Genomic DNA, 17774 nt, shown 5'->3' with positions numbered 1-17774 from the left:
CCAACCATTCCACTTCATTTTTCACATTGCAAAGATGTCAAACCCACTGTATTTGTTTAGCTCTGAAACCAACACCATATCCCCCTCACTCATTTGTTTCATTTATTCTAGAAATATTTATTGCACACCTGTGCTGGGCATTTGGAATACAATTTTGAATAGGACAGGCGGTATCCCTGCCTCCATGGGGTTTCCTGTTTCTGGGGGAGGAGATAAAGTAAATACCAGAGTTCCCAGTGCAATAAATAGCATGACAAGGAAGTACTCGGGTATCAGAAAACGGGCATCTTAACCTGGCTTGTATGGTTGTTGAAGAGCTGATTTTGAAGCCAATATCCAAAGGGTAAGTAGGAGTTAGATAGTTGGGGGCTGTATTCCAGGCAGCAAGAGCAGCTTGGGAAGACTTTAAATGGAGGGTAATAGCTGTGAGAAACTGAAAAAATTCAGCTTGGCTGAACTGTTGAACTTGAGGAGGAGGTGAAGGGAGAGGTAAGATGACAATGATCAAGTCATAAAATGCTTAGAAACCTGTACCCAGTTTCAATTTGACTGCTAGGAAAATATCAGTAGCTTAAGGTACAGATTTATGTCCTCATCTTAAGTCCAAACTACAGGGCTATCTGGCCGCTCCTTAGTGGGCACCAGGGACCTGTTTGGCTCTTTTGCTCAGCCATCCCAGGCATGTGGCTCAAATTCTCATTGATATTTCATGTCTAAGATGCCTGTTGAAGCCCCACCATCATCTCCTTGAAACTGGCAGAAAGCAAGAGAAGAAATTGGAGAGGGGCAAAGCACACCCAGCAGTCTAGTCCCACATCAAGAAGCATTTTTGGAAGTTCTATTCACTTTCATCTCATTGGCCAGCACTTGCTAACATGAGAAATGCTTTATGTATGGACATTTTATAGACATAGGGACATGGCACTATCTAGAAGAAAGGAAATTCTGACCATTGGAAGGACAATTACCCTTCCAAGTCACTAAATTACCAATGCATCTGATTGCTTTTCTACCTCTCAAACCTCTCAGAAGCTCGTTGGCTACTGGGAAGGCTGGGATAGTTCTTTAGGGCACACTGCTGTCTTGATAAAATCAGGGTTATATTACTAAGGAACAAGAGGACAGGGATAGGTAACTAGCAGTTTACATGTTAGAGGCCACGTTAATGAATTTGAACTCTATTGGGAGTGATGAAATGTTACAAGTGGTAAAATTTGCTTGTTAAAAGGATAATTCTAGCTGCAGTGTAGAAAATATATTGGAGCAGAACAGGGTCAAGAGAGACATAAAACAACACAATAATCCATGCATGACATAACTGTGGCCCAGAAGATTGTGGTGATGATAAGCTTAACTGGGTATAAACAAATGACACTTACTCAGTAAATATTAGGTATCAGTGTGGAACATGTGCAAGACATTGAGCATGGCCTTAGGAGTGTAGTGGCAAAAAGACACCGTCCTGCTGTTACAGAGGTTAGAGTTTTGAGGAGGCCAAATGTAAAATTGCAACTCTGGTGCTAGAAAGGAGTTACTAGCCTATTCGGAGAGGCCACAAGGTGTTTGCCTTGAGGAAGTGGCATTTGAACTGAGATCTGAAAGATGAGTAGGAGTAAACTAGGGGCAGAATGGCTAGAGGGGCTCCTTACGGAGTACTGATTGGAGAGGACCAAAGTGGGTGTCTGGAAACTGGAAGATGATTGCAGTCAACTAGATAAGAGGTAAGGGACTAGGGTGAGGGTGGTGGGGGATAGAAAAGCAGTAGGAATGAAGAGATATTTAGGAGGCAAATTCCAGAAGACCGGATAGGTGGGTGTGAGAGAGGAAGGGGCGCAGGGTGCCACTGTTGTTTCTGTCTTGTACAACAGGGTGCTTCACCCAGATGGCGAGTTTAGGAAAGAACCAGGTGTGGGAAGAAGGTCATAAATTTGGTTTTGGACATGATGAGTTTGAGGTACTTTTGAGACATCAAAGGGGTCATGTTAAGTAGAGAGTTGGACCCATGAGTGTAGGATTTGGATGAGAGCATTGGGCTGGAAAGATAAATACAGGAGTTACCAATGCATAGGTGGTAAGTGAACCCATGGATGCCAATGAGTTTGCCCAGAGAGAGAGTGGGAATGAAAGAAGGCGTTATAGGATCCAGCCTTAAGGAACATGAAGTCTTTTCTCACATTAGAAAAAGCAAATCATGCCACCCTTTCTTCATACATCAAACACTAACCATGGATCAGTGACCTTTAGCCCAAATCCCAAAGCTCTTTGTGTCACCTAGGCTGAGTGACAGGGCTTCAGTCTTCCCATAGTTCCATCCTGCTTTCACCCCTGCAGGAGACCATTGTAAGCGACAGTTCTTAAGTCTTTTCCTAGCGCTAGGGAGAAACTTGTGGGAGTTTTGTGTTTCTTTTGTCTAAAAGCCTCCGTGTCCAAATTGAGATCATCCACTAAGTTGGGTTAGGGCCCAGTATCATGTTCAATTGTGTAGTTCTTTTTGGTTGCTTATAACTATGCTGTACACATGGTCTCTGTCTGTCCTCTTGTGCCTTCTCTCTTCCTTTGGAGCAGCAAGGCTCAACCTCCTGTCTGACCGTGGCTTCTCATTCTCCTGGGCTGCAGCCCATAAGCTCTGCAGCTTTGCTATGCAGGGGTCCTTAGCTCCTGGGATCACTGAACTTCCCCTCCAAGGTGAGTGATGAGAAGCGAGACTAGCTTGGTTGCTGTCAGTATGTCAACAAACCTCTTAGTACCCCAGGCATGTGATGCTAGCTAGGATCTGTGGGGCTTGAACAGGGAGTCTGCTGGGAAGAGGGGTCTATATACAGCCCTCTGGAGAGGTAGAATTGTTTGTGAACCGATGGGGAGCCTTAATTCAGCTGTTAAGAATCTCAGCCCTGCCTGGAAAAGTCTAGGGTCAGCTGAGACCCCAGGACCACTTCCTGGTTGGACAATGACCTCTTCTTCTGCCAAACCACAGGGGCTTGGCTGGCCTTCCGAGCCAGCATCTCCAGCTGGCTTCAGGCCACACAGTGCCCTTGGAGATGGGAGGATGATTTGGAGCCAATTCCGAAGCAAACAGCCCAGCCTTTAGTCTCTCAGCCGCAGTGTGGCTTCTTCTGTACAAACTAATCATAGACTGGAAAGGAGGAAAGAAGACAAACTCATTCTATAGAGTCCTGTGTGTGGAGCAAATAGGAGAGACCACAATGCAGGGGAAGATTCCCTGGAAGGCTCACTGTAGCTGTCCCCAGGAGGGCACGGAAGTTGATACTGTGAACAGCACGGCAGGGTGAGGCAACATGGAACTGTGCTATAATGATGTCTTGTTAGTTCAACATTACTGAGCACCTACTATATACTAGCTAGCCTCCTTGCTTAGGCAACAGAAATACCAAGGCAACCAAGAGTTCTTCCAGGAGCAGACATGGCCAAGGATAATGGAAATGTAATGTGGGCTATAACAGAAGTGCACAGAGGACTGCGGCACACTAGAGAGGGCGAAGGCAAGACTTCTCTGGAGGTAGCTGGGTCTTGAATGATGGGACAGGCAATTTCAAAAGGAAAGAAAGCATAGAAAACAAAATCATAATCATAGTGATGGCAGCCACTTTAAAAAAAATTAATTTTGAGATTGATAGTGTAGCCTCTAGTCCTGGCTCCATCCCTCACTGTGACCTTAAAACAATTTTCTCATCTCTGAACTGGATATACTAGATATAGCACTTACCTCAAAGAGTTGTTTGAGTAAATGTTATTAAGCAATTACTACATTCCAGATCCTACATGTCCATACTTTTAATCCTTACAACAACCCTGAAAGTAGATTTATCCATTTTATAGAGGAGGGAAAGTGACACTCAGGTTGCTCATGCTCATATGGATTAAGGCTGGTGGGAGATTTGAATCCATATTAGTCTGACATCTAAAATCATGGCCTTCTAGTCCATGTCTAGTGGGACAGGAATACTGGATGGGAGTAGAGTGACATCATAATGAGATAATGACACCTTCTTGACACGTCCTCTCTGGTTGGTTGGGGTATATCTTGGCAGACCTGCCTGACACCAAATTTGGCACTTCATTGAAGTAATGGTTGTGAATCTTACTAAGAGACCATATGCAAAATTCTTCGTGAATGTGTTCCCCATAGGGCAGCTGGAAAACCTAAAGCAGGAATTAACACTGGAACCCCTACAAATCCATAATAAAAAGGCAAACGAGCCAGTAAACAAGAGGGGAGGGTGCAAAAACATTTTAATATACTTGTCACTAAAGGAAATACATGAATGGCCAATAAACACATGAGAAGATGCTCAACATCATTAGGTACCAGGGAAATGCAAATTAAAACCATAATGAAATACCACTACACACATTCCCACATGGCTAAAATGGAAAGAAAAAAAATTAACAAATGTTGACCAGAAACTCATACACTGTTGGTACAAGTATAAAATGACACATTTTGGAGAAAGGTCTGGCAGTTCCTTATAAAATTAAACATAAAGACTTGGGATGATGAACACACAATACAGTGTACAGATGATTTGTGGAATTGTGCACCTGAAACCTGTATAATTTTGTTAACCAGCATCACCCTAATAAATTGAATAAAAAAAAAATAAACAAATTAAAAAAAATACTAGTTGCTATATTTGAAGTTCCAACAAGAGCAAAGATATTTTTCCTACAATTTTCTAGTACAAATTGCCATATTTTCAATAAACACTGTATAATATTTGTGACTTAGAATCAGATTTAAAACCTTATCTTTTGATGCAACAAGCAGTCGAGCTTTTTCTGGTACTCAGGACAAGCAAAGGAAGTTGGTACCGAGCTTCCTGGGCCAGAGAATGTCCGCCCAACATGCTCCTCCTGGAAACATCTTGAAAACAAAATGACTCCCAGATCCTCCCATTTCCCTTGGTTACGGCAGTCAGAGCCTGTTGGCTTAACTCCTGTGTGCTATTGGAGATACACCCCCAAGCAGAAGAAAATAAACCCAGTGATCCTGATTTATTTGAATTTTAATAAAAAGGTTGCAAAGAATTCTGAAATTTTTGCTACAAGATTCATTTCAGCTGAGTGCTCATTAGTCTTTCACTTGGGAGAGATTCTCTATAAAGAGGCAGGGACAGCAAGAGAGAGGAGTTGGAGACCTGACTTTACTCTGCCAGGATCAGCAGCCAGCGGTATGTTGACTGTGGTCATGCCATTTCACTGCCTCTCTTTAATTTTTATTTGATTGACTGATTTTAGTAGAGGAAGGAGGGAGGGAAGCATGAGGGAGAGAGAAACAGAAGGGGGGTGGGAGGGAGAGAGAAACATCAATTTGTTGATCCACTTATTTATGCATTCATTGGTTGCTTCTTGTATGTGACCTGACAGGAGATCAAACCCCCAAACTTGGCATATTGAGTCAACACTCTAACCACCTGAGCTACTCAGCCAGGGCTCACTTACTCTTAACTTAATTTCCTTAGCTGGATAGTCTGAGTATTGATCATCTTTAATGTCTTTTCTAGTTCTAAAATAATATGACTTGGTGTTTATAATTGTGTGATTTGGCAGAAAGTTTGAATAGGTCTATTGCCCAAGAACAAACTGGCAAGAAAAATAAATTAAACATACACCTAACCTACACTTTACTACTAAAATTTTACCCAAGGTGAGTGATAAACGTGTCTACAAAGTAAATTGCACAGTGGTCTAGTTCATAATAACTAAAAACTTGAAAGAGCTCAGGTGTCCATCAACAGGAGAATGGATAAACTATGGTATATTCATATAATGCAATACTATATAGCAATAAAAAGAAACTGCTGATACATACAAAAACACGATTTCAAAGGCACCCTTTATATATATATTTACTTCAGAGAGGAAAGGAGAGGAGCGAGAAACATCAATGATGAGAGAGAATCATTGATCAGCTGCCTTCTGCACACCCTCTACTGGAGATGGAGCCCGCAACCCAAGCATGTGCCCTTGACCTGAATCCAACTGGGGACCCTTCAGTCCGCAAACCGATGCTCGTATCTACTGAGCCAAACCAGCTAGGCCTCAAAAATATTCTTGCCATGAAAGAAGCCTTACACAAAAAAGTATACAGGCTATATGATTATTTCATTTATATGAAGCTCTGCAACAGATTAACTTATTCTATGAAGAAAAATCAACAGAGGTTGTCTCGAAGGTGGGGAGGAGGAGGAATGATTGGCAAGGGGCGTTAGCCAACTTTCTCGGGCTTTAGGAATGTTCTATATCTTAAGAGTTTGGGTACACAGGTGAATGTATTTGTTGGACTCAGTGAATTTTCCCTTCATTGTTGTGCATTTCATTGTATGTAGATTTTACACTAAAAGAAAAATGTAAACAAATATTGAACTCTAGTTAATGATATGCATGCTGAAATATTTGTTACTTATGTCTGCAATTTATGCATTCATCAGCTTAACAATAACCCACAACCGTCGGACCAACTTGCAATTTATGCATTAAAGCATACGATGAGCTGAGGGATTTATAGACCAATATGTGATGAAGCAAGTATAGTAAAATGTTAATGGTGGAATCTAGGTGAGGGGAAAACAGGTGTTCATTCTTTCACCTTTGCCGTATGTTTGAAATTTTTCATAAGAGAAGGGCCAGTTATTTAGGGGTTTGCAGGAAAGCTCTGCCACCAGAGGAGCTGGCTAGTTTTAGGACAGAGCAAATGGAGACACTAGAAGCTGAGGGAAGCAGGAGCAAAGCCCTGTCACCTCGCAAAAGTAATTCATCTTTTTCAGTCTGTTTTCTCAACTACCACAGAGGCATTCGGTATTATTAAGCACTTTCTCGTGGGTGCGGCTACGTCAATCCAGCGCCCAGCCACGCCGCAGACCCACCACCCTCCTTACCCTCCCAGCGCCCAGCCCACTTAAACGCACCAGCCCTAAGGGGCCTAGCCTGCCCGTTGCTCCGGTAACCGCACTCTCGTTTCCGGGATGGTGCCGGAAGTCACTTCTCATACTCTCTTTCGATTGGAGGCTGGTCTCTCGTGGGGGCGGGCGCTGTTGGGGGGCGGAAGCAGCCGCAGGCATGGCGGCAGCCGTGCGGCTCGCCGTGCTGGTGCTGCTGCTCCGGGGGCCAGGCGGCTGGGGCCATGCAGAGCGCCCACGCGACAGCCTGCGGGAGGAGCTCGTCATCACCCCGCTGCCTTCTGGAGACGTGGCCGCCACATTCCAGTTCCGCACGCGCTGGGATTCGGAGCTGCAGCGCGGAGAAGGTGAGAGGACGACACTGGACGGATAAAGATAACTGGGACACCTGCTGGGAGTGGGTGGGGCAAGCCTTGCGGGAGGGGCCTAGTCCCTGGTGGGGTTCTGGTCCGTGGGCGAGGAGCCGGACAAAGTGGGTCCGTGGGGGAAGGATGGGATAGTTATTGAAGAATCCCATTGTACCGCTGATGAAACTAAGGTCCGGGGAGGGGCAGCGACTCCTAGCCCAGTGCTCGCTCCGCAGCTCCAGGCTGCCACTCTGAACTTTAGTTTGAGCCCTCTGTCTACAACACTGATGATGTTGTTGCTGGCTGCCATTTATTCTGGGTGCTATGTTCTGGGAAAGATTACTAGGAAGAGGTTAGAGGTGCAGAGAGGTAAAGGCACTTGCTTACGATCACATCGCTGGTAACAGTCTGGTCTGGAATTCAGATCTCTCCGATCCCAGAGCCTTGCTTGCGTGTACTGCTTCTTTGGGGGGACTGGGAACCCTCCCTCCAGGATCATCTCTCACCTGCTCCCCCTTCTCTAGTTTCTCATTATAGGCTCTTCCCCAAAGCCCTGGGGCAGTTGATCTCCAAGTATTCTCTCCGGGAGCTGCACCTGTCACTCACTCAGGGCTTTTGGAGGACTCGGTACTGGGGGCCACCCTTCCTGCAGGCCCCAGCAGGTGCAGAGCTCTGGGTCTGGTTCCAAGACACCGTCACTGAGTGAGTGCGCACCTTGAGGCCTGGTGCGGGCCATGGAGGGACCGTGGCGGGGGAAAGTGTTGTCTTCTTGCCACTGCCACTGGGGACAGCAGCTCCAGCAGGCAGTCATTCTATGGGGGGGAAAACTGCCTTGGAAGTAAGAAATAATGTTACCACTGAGTAGCATGCTTTACTTCGCTGAATATACTTCTTTCCCCTACCTACTTCCAGACCGGAGGTAACACATAAGTACCTCTGCAGAGGCAGATAACAAATAATTGAAGCTTGCTTGGATGTAAGACCAAACAAAACACTGTTGGGCTAGAATTGGCTTACAAGATGCCAGATCTCCATATTAGAGGAATTGCTTTTGTTTGGGAGGGGAAGGGGCTAGGTATTGCTGTTGTACCACAATTTCCTCTTAATTCCACCAGGAAAAATCAATAGCATAATATCAAAATTTATTTATGATAAAATAAATTTTAGGGCGATAATAGGGAGTGGTGGGGACTGTAGCAGGCTACAGAGCTTGAGAGGATGGCTGCCACTCATCCCCTCTGGATTGTTGGTATGGGAATAGAGGCCCACTGTTGTAAGATACTCTCTCTCTCTCTTTTTTTTTTTTAAAGAGATACATGAAATCTAGATTTTATTGTGAAAATTGGCAAATTTAAATACAGTAAGGAATTAAAAATGTAAGACATGCTATGTGGGTCAGTGTTGTGCACACCAAAGGAAACACGATTCTGGTTTGGGTAGAGCTTTCAGGCTTCAAGTGTGCAATCTTTATATGAGGCTCGAAGCTTGGAGCAATTGAAAAGCCCTGAACAGAGGATTATCGGAAAAGCCCAGGGCAGCACTAAGGTGATATCAGATGAGGAGCAAGCAGTGCCCCCACAAACTTGCCAGTGGCTTCTACCTGAACACAGCCCCTCCCTTTCCCCCATCTGCTCTGCCCTCACTGTCTTCCCTCAGCTCCCAATTGCCTGTAATGTGGAGCTGATGTTTAGATTTCTAGTTTTATGCTTTCTATGATTAATATAGAGAGCAAATCTGTTTTGGTATTTCTCTATGAAAAAAAAAAACACCTGATTTGATTTGCTGTGTTTTTTATTTTTTTTAAATCCCAGAATAGTTGTTTTCCCTTGTTCCGTGAGTCTTTACAGATGTAAGACTTGCCACCCTGAAGGTAGAACCCAGACTTACTCACCTTCCTGCCCAGGGTCACAGAGAAGTATGAATCAATGAGTGTTGTCAGCCTGTGAGATGGGGGGCACTTCCCATGGCTGTGAAACACAGCAGACTTGCTCCCTGTCCTCAGGCTGCGTCCAGCCTGGTAGAGGAGAAACGATGCTTAGGACATGATGCTGCCACCACTTAGCCGTTTCCCAGGAGAGTCTAGGGCAGGCGTCCTCAAACTACGGCCCACGGGCCACATGCGGGTGTTTTTGCCGTTTTGTTTTTTTTACTTCAAAATAAGGTATGTGCAGTGTGCATAGGAATTTGTTCATAGTTTTTTTTTTTAACTATAGTCTGGCCCTCCAACGGTCTGAGGGACAGTGAACTGGCCCCCTGGTTAAAAAGTTTGAGGACCCCTGGTCTAGGGAGAGGCTCAGATGGGCAGAACCACAGCAGCACAGGTGGAGGCTGTGGTTGAGGAGGGAGCCTCCTTGAAAGTGGGCAGAGAGGAGTGAGTGGGGCGTTCCCAGGCAGGAAGAGGAATCACCTGAGCCAGGAGCTGAGTGGCTGCAGGGAGCGAGGAGGAAGGGGCTGAGCAGGGGCAGTGATGCCATTCCAATTCTGTCAACTAGCCGGTCTAATGGTGTAGCAGCCAACGCAGGCTTTGGGACGGGAGCAGAAGCAGCTCTGGGACAGTGGGGGGTTTGTGTCTCCATCCAGTGTGGATACATCTTGGAAGGAGCTCAGTAACGTCCTCTCAGGGATCTTCTGCGCTTCTCTCAACTTCATCGACTCCACCAACACAGTCACCCCCACTGCCTCCTTCAAACCCCTGGGGCTGGCCAATGGTGAGAAGCCCTGTGGCCATTTCCTTTTCCCTGTTACCTCTTATCCAAACCTTTGCTTCCTCTTTCCTCAGTGGGGCCAGAGCATAAATCCCCTGGGTGTGCAGGCCCCGGAAGAAGGCTTCCCAAGACTGTGCTGTCTGCGCATTGCCTTCTTTCTCCCGGGGGAGGAGAGGGTCCCACTCCCAGCTGGGACTGTTAGGGTGGTGGCGCCAGAGAGGTGTATGGGGAGCAGGAGTGTGGGTCCCGAGGAGTGGGGCCTCCAGGCCCACCCCAGACAGACCCCTGTCTTCCTCAGACACGGATCACTATTTCCTCCGCTACGCCGTGCTGCCGCGGGAGGTTGTCTGCACCGAGAACCTCACCCCCTGGAAGAAGCTCTTGCCCTGTAGTTCCAAGGTGAGGCCAGAGTGGTCTGAACGTGGTGGGAGCCCCAGAGAGTGGATGGAGTTAGCAAATGCCCTTTCTGCCGTCAGCCAGGTGTGTTTGCAGATAACCTCCGCCTCATGCCCAGGTGCCCAGGGCACTGACCTTTCCTCTCTTCCCGCCTCCTCCAGGCAGGCCTCGCTATGCTGCTGAAGGCTGATCGCTTGTTCCACACTAGCTACCACTCCCAGGCAGTGCACATCCGCCCTATTTGCAGAGTAAGTCATGGCGAATGGGGGTGGGTGCCATCCAGAGGCTCTGGGAGAAAGTGCAGGCAAAGCACGTAGCCCAGGCTGAGCCAGTAGTAAATGGCAGATACAGTGATGACTGCTTGGGGCATTGGCCACGCACCAAGGAAACCGAGTGGTTGCCTGGCAAGCATTCAGTGAATCTTTGTCATGGAGCTTAGTGGTTCAGAATAGCTACGCAGTGTACCTGCTAGTTCAGCCACTCACCGCTGGCATGACCTTGAGTGAGTCATTTTGTTTCCCTGAGCCTGGTTTCCCCATCTGTCAAGTGAGAGTAATGGTAGTAGTACTTCCCACGGTTGTTGGCGATGGTTCCAGCTGATGCATAAAGCTGCTGGCACAGGGTATGGCGCAGGGTCAAGTGCTCAGTAGTGAGTGGTAGCAAATCAATGGGTAGGAAGATACATTGTAGACAAGGGACCAAGTCCGGGTAGGAGTCCCTGAGGCTCTGGGGTTGGAGTGATATGTCCTCATTGCTGCTGTCTGGCCCTTGGGTAGAATGCTCGTTGTACCAGCATCTCCTGGGAGCTGAGGCAGACTCTTTCCGTTGTATTTGATGCCTTCGTCACGGGGCAGGGGAAGAAAGGTAAGCTACCATGGCAACTTATCTCTGCTCACCCACTGCCAGCCCCACCCCATCTGTGCACATCAGTCCTAGTCCCAGCCCCCACTCAGCCCTGCTCTCTTCTCCCCAGACTGGTCCCTCTTCCGGATGTTCTCCCGAACCCTCACAGAGCCCTGCCCCCTGGCTTCAGAGAGCCAAGTGTACGTGGACATCACCAGCTACAGCCAGGTACCAAGGTCTCCAGCCATACCCATTGCTCCGTCCCCAAGGCCAGTCTGCCCCTCTGCTCACTTCTCAGCCCTGCCCTGTGTCCCCAGGACAATGAGACATTGGAGGTGAACCCGCCTCCCCTCAACACATACCAGGATGTCATCCTAGGCACCCGGAAGACCTATGCTGTCTACGACTTGCTTGACACGGCCGTGATCAACAGCTCCCGCAACCTCAACCTCCAGCTCAAGTGGAAGAGACCCCCAGAGAATGGTGGGTGAGGGCGGGCCACCACACACTGAGATGTCAGCTCATCATCATGAGATAACAGGCTAGTGTTTAGACTCAGATCTCTAGAGTCAGCATCTGGTTCTACATCCATTTCTTCAAAGCTCTCTGACCTTGGGCAGGTTCCTAACCTTACTGCCTCCTCTGGAAAATGGGGACAGAAACACCTCGCAGACTAGATGAGATACCTAATGTAAAATATGGAGTGTGTCCATGCATTCATTTAATCAACAAACATTTTTTGAAGACAGAAGATAGTATCTGCATTTGAGAAACAATGTCTGCTAGTTGAGGCAGGCATCAAACAATTAAGTAATTGCAACTGTGTTCAGTGTTACCCAGGAAAAGTGCAGAATACCATGAGAGCACCTGGTATGGTTGGCAGGGGCACAGAGCTCAGCACATACGAGTGTTTATGAAATAATAGTAATTCTGTATCGCTGTGGGCTGGGGAAGATGGGGATGATTCCGGAACACAGGCTTCCCAGTTCTGGTAGCCAGGTTCTTCACCATGTCCTCCTGGCTTTGAGACTCTGAGTGTGACCTGGGGAGTGGCAGTGGGAGTGACCCTGTCCTGTAGGCGCTATTAACGGCTGACTTTGGTCTACGCAGAGGCCCCGCCAGTGCCCTTCCTGCACGCCCAGCGGTACGTGAGTGGCTACGGGCTGCAGAGCGGGGAGCTGAGCACGCTGCTGTACAACACCCACCCGTACCGGGCCTTCCCCGTGCTGCTCCTGGACATCGTGCCCTGGTACCTGCGGCTGTATGTGCACACCCTTACCATCACCTCCAAGGGCAAGGACAACAAGCCAAGTGAGAGCTGGGTCTCCCCACCCCTGCCCACCCCGCTCGCTCTCCCTCCAGGTCCCCCAAACCCTCATTTCTCAGGGTAATTCCTGAAGTCCGTACCCAAGAAAAACTACACAGGCAGAAAATGTTAGGAATAGTTACTAATGCCAGGTCTGGAGTAATTTATAAAGCAAAAAGAATCGACACTCATAGACTGTGATTCTTAGTGAGGCCTGAGGAGGGCAGTAGTTTCCTTTCTTTTTCGCTTTCTCCTTCCTGGGGCCCAGGCAGTCTTTTGTGATGGCTCACAGGCTTTCTGCTAGCGAAGGGCTAGCAAGAACAACAGAGTATTGGGCATAAAGATTACAAGCCTGGAGATAATGGTTTTTGCTTCCTTGGGAGGGAAGAAGTGTCGTTTTTAACATTTATTTTTATTTGCCATTATTTTTCTGAAGGGGAGTTAATGTTTCCTGATTGCTTTTGTTAGGTGCCAGGATGGCACTAAATAAAGCATTGTTCTTCTCTGGAGTGGGGAGAGACTGATGCTTCAGAAAGGACTTCTCAGGAAGAATCAGCGCACACCCCCGATGGCCAGGCTTCACGTCATCTTGAAACCCCTCTGTCGTTTCCCATATTTTCAAGCCTGTGGTTAATAGTTTTACTTACTGTCAGCACCACTACTTGTACCACCTTCCAAATACCTGCTGTGAACATCCTATCTGTGTATTTTGTAGGCTGTTTTTTTACCTTTTGCTCTGGAAAACTTCAAACACAGCTGGAATAGTGTAATCCGCTCCCCTGCCCCCGCAGTAGCTTCAGCAATCTCCGGCTTCCTCTCATTTTTTATCATTCCCCCCCGGCCCCCACTTTTTTTAGTGTGGCATATTGGGACAAGACTCTGACCAACTCAGCTACCTGGCCAGGGCTTAAGTCTCTTTTAATCTGTAACTGTTTCCTTGTTTTGTTTTGTTTTGTTTTGTTTTGTTTTGTTTTGTTTTGTTGGGCAAGCTGGGTCATTTGTTGTACAGAATGTTCTACATTCTGGATTTGTTCTGTGTCAGTGTTTACATGTTCCTGCATCCCCTGTATTTCTTGGGTATTGATGGTTAGTATTAGAGACTTGATTAGATTCAGGTCCCCTGTTTTTGGCAGGAAAACGCCCAGGTGGTTCTGTGAACTTCTTGTTGCATCACTTCTGGCACTTGATGTCTGCTGCCCAGTTTTTGTGATGTGAAGATTGATCAGTCGCTTGCCTGGATGGCTGCCCTGGAAACATCTTTTTCCTTTTTTGAGACCCTGCTCCTTTCCCTGAGCCTGCCCGGCTTCTCTGATCCAGAGCCCACCTCTGGGTGCCCAGATCTGGGCCTCAAGGCCTCGATAGGTGGGGCAGGAGGGGCAGGTAGTCTGACCCCAGGGAGGAGGTATGGGTGATGCTTGAGCCTTGCCTGTCTCCAGGTTACATCCACTACCAGCCTGCCCAGGACCGGCTGCAGCCCCACCTCCTGGAGATGCTCATTCAGCTGCCGGCCAGCTCGGTCACCAAGGTCTCCATCCAGTTTGAGCGGGCGCTGCTCAAGTGGACCGAGTACACCCCGGACCCCAACCACGGCTTCTACGTCAGGTGGGCGACGACCCCCACTTGCTGCCCCCGCCCTCCTCACCCACCTTATCTGCCACCAACCCTGGCTCACGGAATACCTGCCTGCTTCTCTGCAGCCCGTCTGTCCTCAGTGCCCTCGTGCCCAGCATGGTGGCAGCCAAACCCGTGGACTGGGAAGAGAGTCCCCTCTTCAGCAGCCTGTAAGTGTGGCCTCAGGAGGCATCGACTCGGATGGTCCGGTTCCTGCAGGGTGGGCTGGGCAATGTGGAGATTTCACTCAGTCCTAATAAGAGTCCCAGTGGTCTGTAATGTTAATACGGACTTTATAAAATGATTCCAAAGCTTCCAGAAGAATAGATAGGTGAGAAAAGCAGTATTTAAAGCCTATATTTACTCAATGATGCTCTTAACAAGTATTTGGTTGAGCACTTACGGAATGCCAGGAACTCCAGAGAGCGCCGGCTGCCCAACAGTAAACAAAAGACTTGCCCCTGCCCGGCCACTGCTAAGCACATCCATGACCATGAAAATGAATCATCCTCCGCCTTTTCTAGGGGCCCTGAGAACTGCCAGAGGGGAGGTTCTGCTTCAGAGAGCAGTGGGGTCCCAGGTGGTGCTGGGAGTGACCTGGTGGGTATCCAGGAAGGCTTCTCTGAGGAGACGGCCTTTAGCTGAGAACGGACGGCTATGGAAGAGGCAGCCAAGTGAGGGCAGGGCCCTTTCCCCTCAGCACAGGCAGCTCTCCGTCAGCTTTATGCATTGACCTTCATCTCAGATGTCTGTTGGAAAGGTTGGGAGGCTAAGAGAACTTTGAAAATCCCGACCGCCAAGCATTGGCCCAGTGCAGCCCGAGGGGGATGGGGCACGGTAGGGAGGAGCAGGGGTCCTGCCTCACCACTCCTCCCTGACCCCCAGGTTCCCAGTCTCCGACAGTTCTAGCTACTTCATGCGGCTCTACACGGAGCCGCTGCTGGTGAACCTGCCAACGCCGGACTTCAGCATGCCCTACAACGTCATCTGCCTCACGTGCACGGTGGTGGCCGTGTGCTATGGCTCCTTCTACAATCTCCTCACCCGGACCTTCCACATCGAGGAGCCCAGAACGGGCGGCCTGGCCAAGAGGCTGGCTAACCTTATCCGGCGGGCCCGCGGCGTCCCCCCTCTCTGAGACCCTGAGACCTGACCCTTCATAGCAGGGGCTGCTCTTTCTCTCTGGGGAGGGGTGGTGTGACCCCAAGGACTGTTTCTGGTACTTGCTCTCCCCAAACTGCCCCTGGACTAGGCCAGAGCTTAGAGCTGCACTGTGTAGTGCAGTAGCAACGAGACAATGTGGCATTTGAATTTAAATTAACTTAAAATTTCACTTCCCCCGCTGTGCTAGCCACATTTCAGGTGCTCAGTAACCAGAAGTGGATAAGTGGCTACTGTATTGGGCAAGCATTTCCATCAGCGCAGGAAGTTCTCTTGGGCAGCACTGGCCTACGTCCCGGCTGTGCTACCACGGTGGTGTGGTAGATGGGATTTACTGGTTGTGGAATAAAAAATGGCTGCTTCCTTGGTTCTTTGCCTCCTGTCTCCTTAAGACTGGGAAGAACTGGGGACTAGGGCTTATTTGCTAAACTCCCCTATCTCCTCCCACTGCAGCCAGTCTGCTTATTCCTCCCCTACTGGCCTCCTCTGACAGTAGTTCCCAGAACTCCCTGGGTTTGGCTGGGAGCGTTTATGTAAGCACATCCATGACCATGAAAATGAATCATCCTCTGCCTTTTCTAGGGGCCCTGAGAACTGGTCCCCTATCAGCAAGGGCAGAGCTGCAGAGGCGGGAGCTGTGTGTGGTGGTTTTCTAATGATTGTTCACAACTATTTGTTTCCCACAAGTAAGAGTGAAAATGATGCAGCTTCCTGGGGTCCAGACCCTATGGATTCAGTTGGGCTGGTTGTAGCCTGGCCTTCAAATTTTTATCAGGCTCCTCATGAGCTTGTGTTGCAGGTGGTCCTTAGAGCGCCCATGGGCCTTGCCCACCTCCCCTTCTGGTTATACAATTCTGGATTCCTGTAAAACAGGTCCTTAGGTGGATGCCCATCCCTGCCCTATCTTCCGTCTTTTCCTCTGGCACAATTGGCATCAACTGTATGAGTGACTTGCAGTCTGTCCCTCCCTCCCGTCATAGCGGCTTGGCTTAGAATGCCCTGTTCCACCAACCACACCCCATTCAGCTGCCCGAGCCAGATGAGTTGTTGCTTCCTCCAGGAAGTCTTCCCTGAAACACTGGGCTGCTGTAGGTGCCCCTTCCTTCTGCTCCCACAGCTCCCTGAACTTGCCTTTACATATTCTTTATCACCCTGGGTGTTCTTGTCCTTTAATTTCCATTAGACTAGGGGCTTCCTAGAGGCTCAGGGGCTGACTTCCAATCTGAACCTGACAGAGGTCAGGACATGTAAGTGCTCATTTGGCAAATGATAAATGTATGAAAGGGTATAGGCTATTCTGGCTTGGGAATTCCCAGAAGGTTTTTGTTTAAAAAATACACACACACACACACATATATTATATATATATTATATATATGTATATATAATATACATATATATATAAATATATATATATTTTTAATTTAATCTTTATTGTTCAGATTATTACAGTTGTTCCTCCTTTTTCCCCCCATAGCTCCCCTCTACCCGGTTCCCACCCCACCCTCTGCCCTTACCTCCCCCCAAGTTTCTAGTCTAGTCCTCATCCATAAGTGTACAATTTTTGTCCAGTCTCTTCCTGCACCCCCACCACCCCTTTCCCCCTGAGAATTGTCAGTCCACTCCCTTTCTATGCCCCTGATTCTATTATATTCACCAGTTTATTCTGTTCATCAGATTTTTAATTCACTTGATTTTTAGATTCACTTGTTGATAGATATGTATTTGTTGTTCACAATTTTTATCTTTACCTTTTTTTCTTCTTCTTCCTCTTCTTAAAGAATACCTTTCAGCATCCTATCTAATAAAAGAGTAATATGCAAATTGACCATCACTCCAACACACAAGATGGCTGCCCCCATGTGGACACAAGATAGCCACCACAAGATGGCCAGCAGTTGGGAGGGACCAGGTCTGCAAGGGAGGGCAGTTGTTGGTGATCAGGCCAGCAGGGGAAGGCAGTTGGGAGGGACCAGGCCTGCAAAGGAGGGCAGTTGGGGGCAAACAGGCTGGCAGGGGAGCAGCTGGCATCAATCAGGCTGGCAGGGGGGGTTAGGGGGGATCAGGCTGGCAGGCAGATGGGGTTAGGGGCAATCAGGAAGGCAGGCAGGCGAGCAGTTGGGAGCCAACAGTCCTGGATTGTGAGAGGGATGTCCGACTGCCCATTTAGGTAGGATCAGGCCTAAATGGGCAGTCAGAATCCCTCGAGGGGTCCCAGATTGGGGAGGGTGCAGGCTGGGCTGAGGGACACCCCCCCCCCATGCACGAATTTTGTGCACTGGGCCTCTAGTTTCATATAATACTGGTTTGGTGGTGGTAAACTCCTTTAGCTTTTTCTTATCTGTGAAGCTCTTTATCTGACCTTCAATTCTGAATGATAGCTTTGCTGGGTAGAGTAATCTTGGTTGTAGGTTCTTGCTCTTCATCACTTTGAATATTTCTTGCCACTCCCATCTGGCCTGCATAGTTTCTGTTGAGAAATCAGCTG

General features: G+C 48.2%; 1 protein-coding gene across 1 annotated transcript; it reads left to right on the top strand.

The window, feature by feature from the left end:
* Positions 1-7057: 7057 nt before the first annotated feature.
* PIGT (phosphatidylinositol glycan anchor biosynthesis class T) lies at positions 7058-15655 on the top strand. Its single transcript, XM_008161648.3, has 12 exons — positions 7058-7264; positions 7789-7966; positions 9845-9972; positions 10268-10368; positions 10527-10613; positions 11142-11229; positions 11339-11436; positions 11526-11691; positions 12319-12519; positions 13951-14116; positions 14212-14295; positions 15011-15655. The coding sequence occupies exons 1-12, from the start codon at positions 7078-7080 to the stop codon at positions 15261-15263; spliced, it is 1737 nt and encodes a 578-aa protein (XP_008159870.2). The 5' UTR covers positions 7058-7077; the 3' UTR covers positions 15264-15655.
* The last annotated feature ends 2119 nt before the right edge of the window (positions 15656-17774 follow it).

The sequence above is a fragment of the Eptesicus fuscus genome, chromosome 12 (genome assembly GCF_027574615.1).
Source record: "Eptesicus fuscus isolate TK198812 chromosome 12, DD_ASM_mEF_20220401, whole genome shotgun sequence".
Lineage (NCBI taxonomy): Eukaryota > Metazoa > Chordata > Mammalia > Chiroptera > Vespertilionidae > Eptesicus > Eptesicus fuscus.
Note: the sequence above shows the minus strand (reverse complement) of the source record. Positions and strands in the feature narration are given on the sequence as shown.

Excerpts from the sequence above, each read along its gene's own strand:
- PIGT (XM_008161648.3), top strand. The coding sequence starts at position 7,078 with ATGGCGGCAGCCGTGCGGCTCGCCGTGCTGGTGCTGCTGCTCCGGGGG. Across the intron at positions 7,265-7,788 it reads GGAGCTGCAGCGCGGAGAAG|TTTCTCATTATAGGCTCTTC; the intron begins GTGAGAGGACGA and ends CCCCTTCTCTAG. Across the intron at positions 10,369-10,526 it reads TCTTGCCCTGTAGTTCCAAG|GCAGGCCTCGCTATGCTGCT; the intron begins GTGAGGCCAGAG and ends CGCCTCCTCCAG.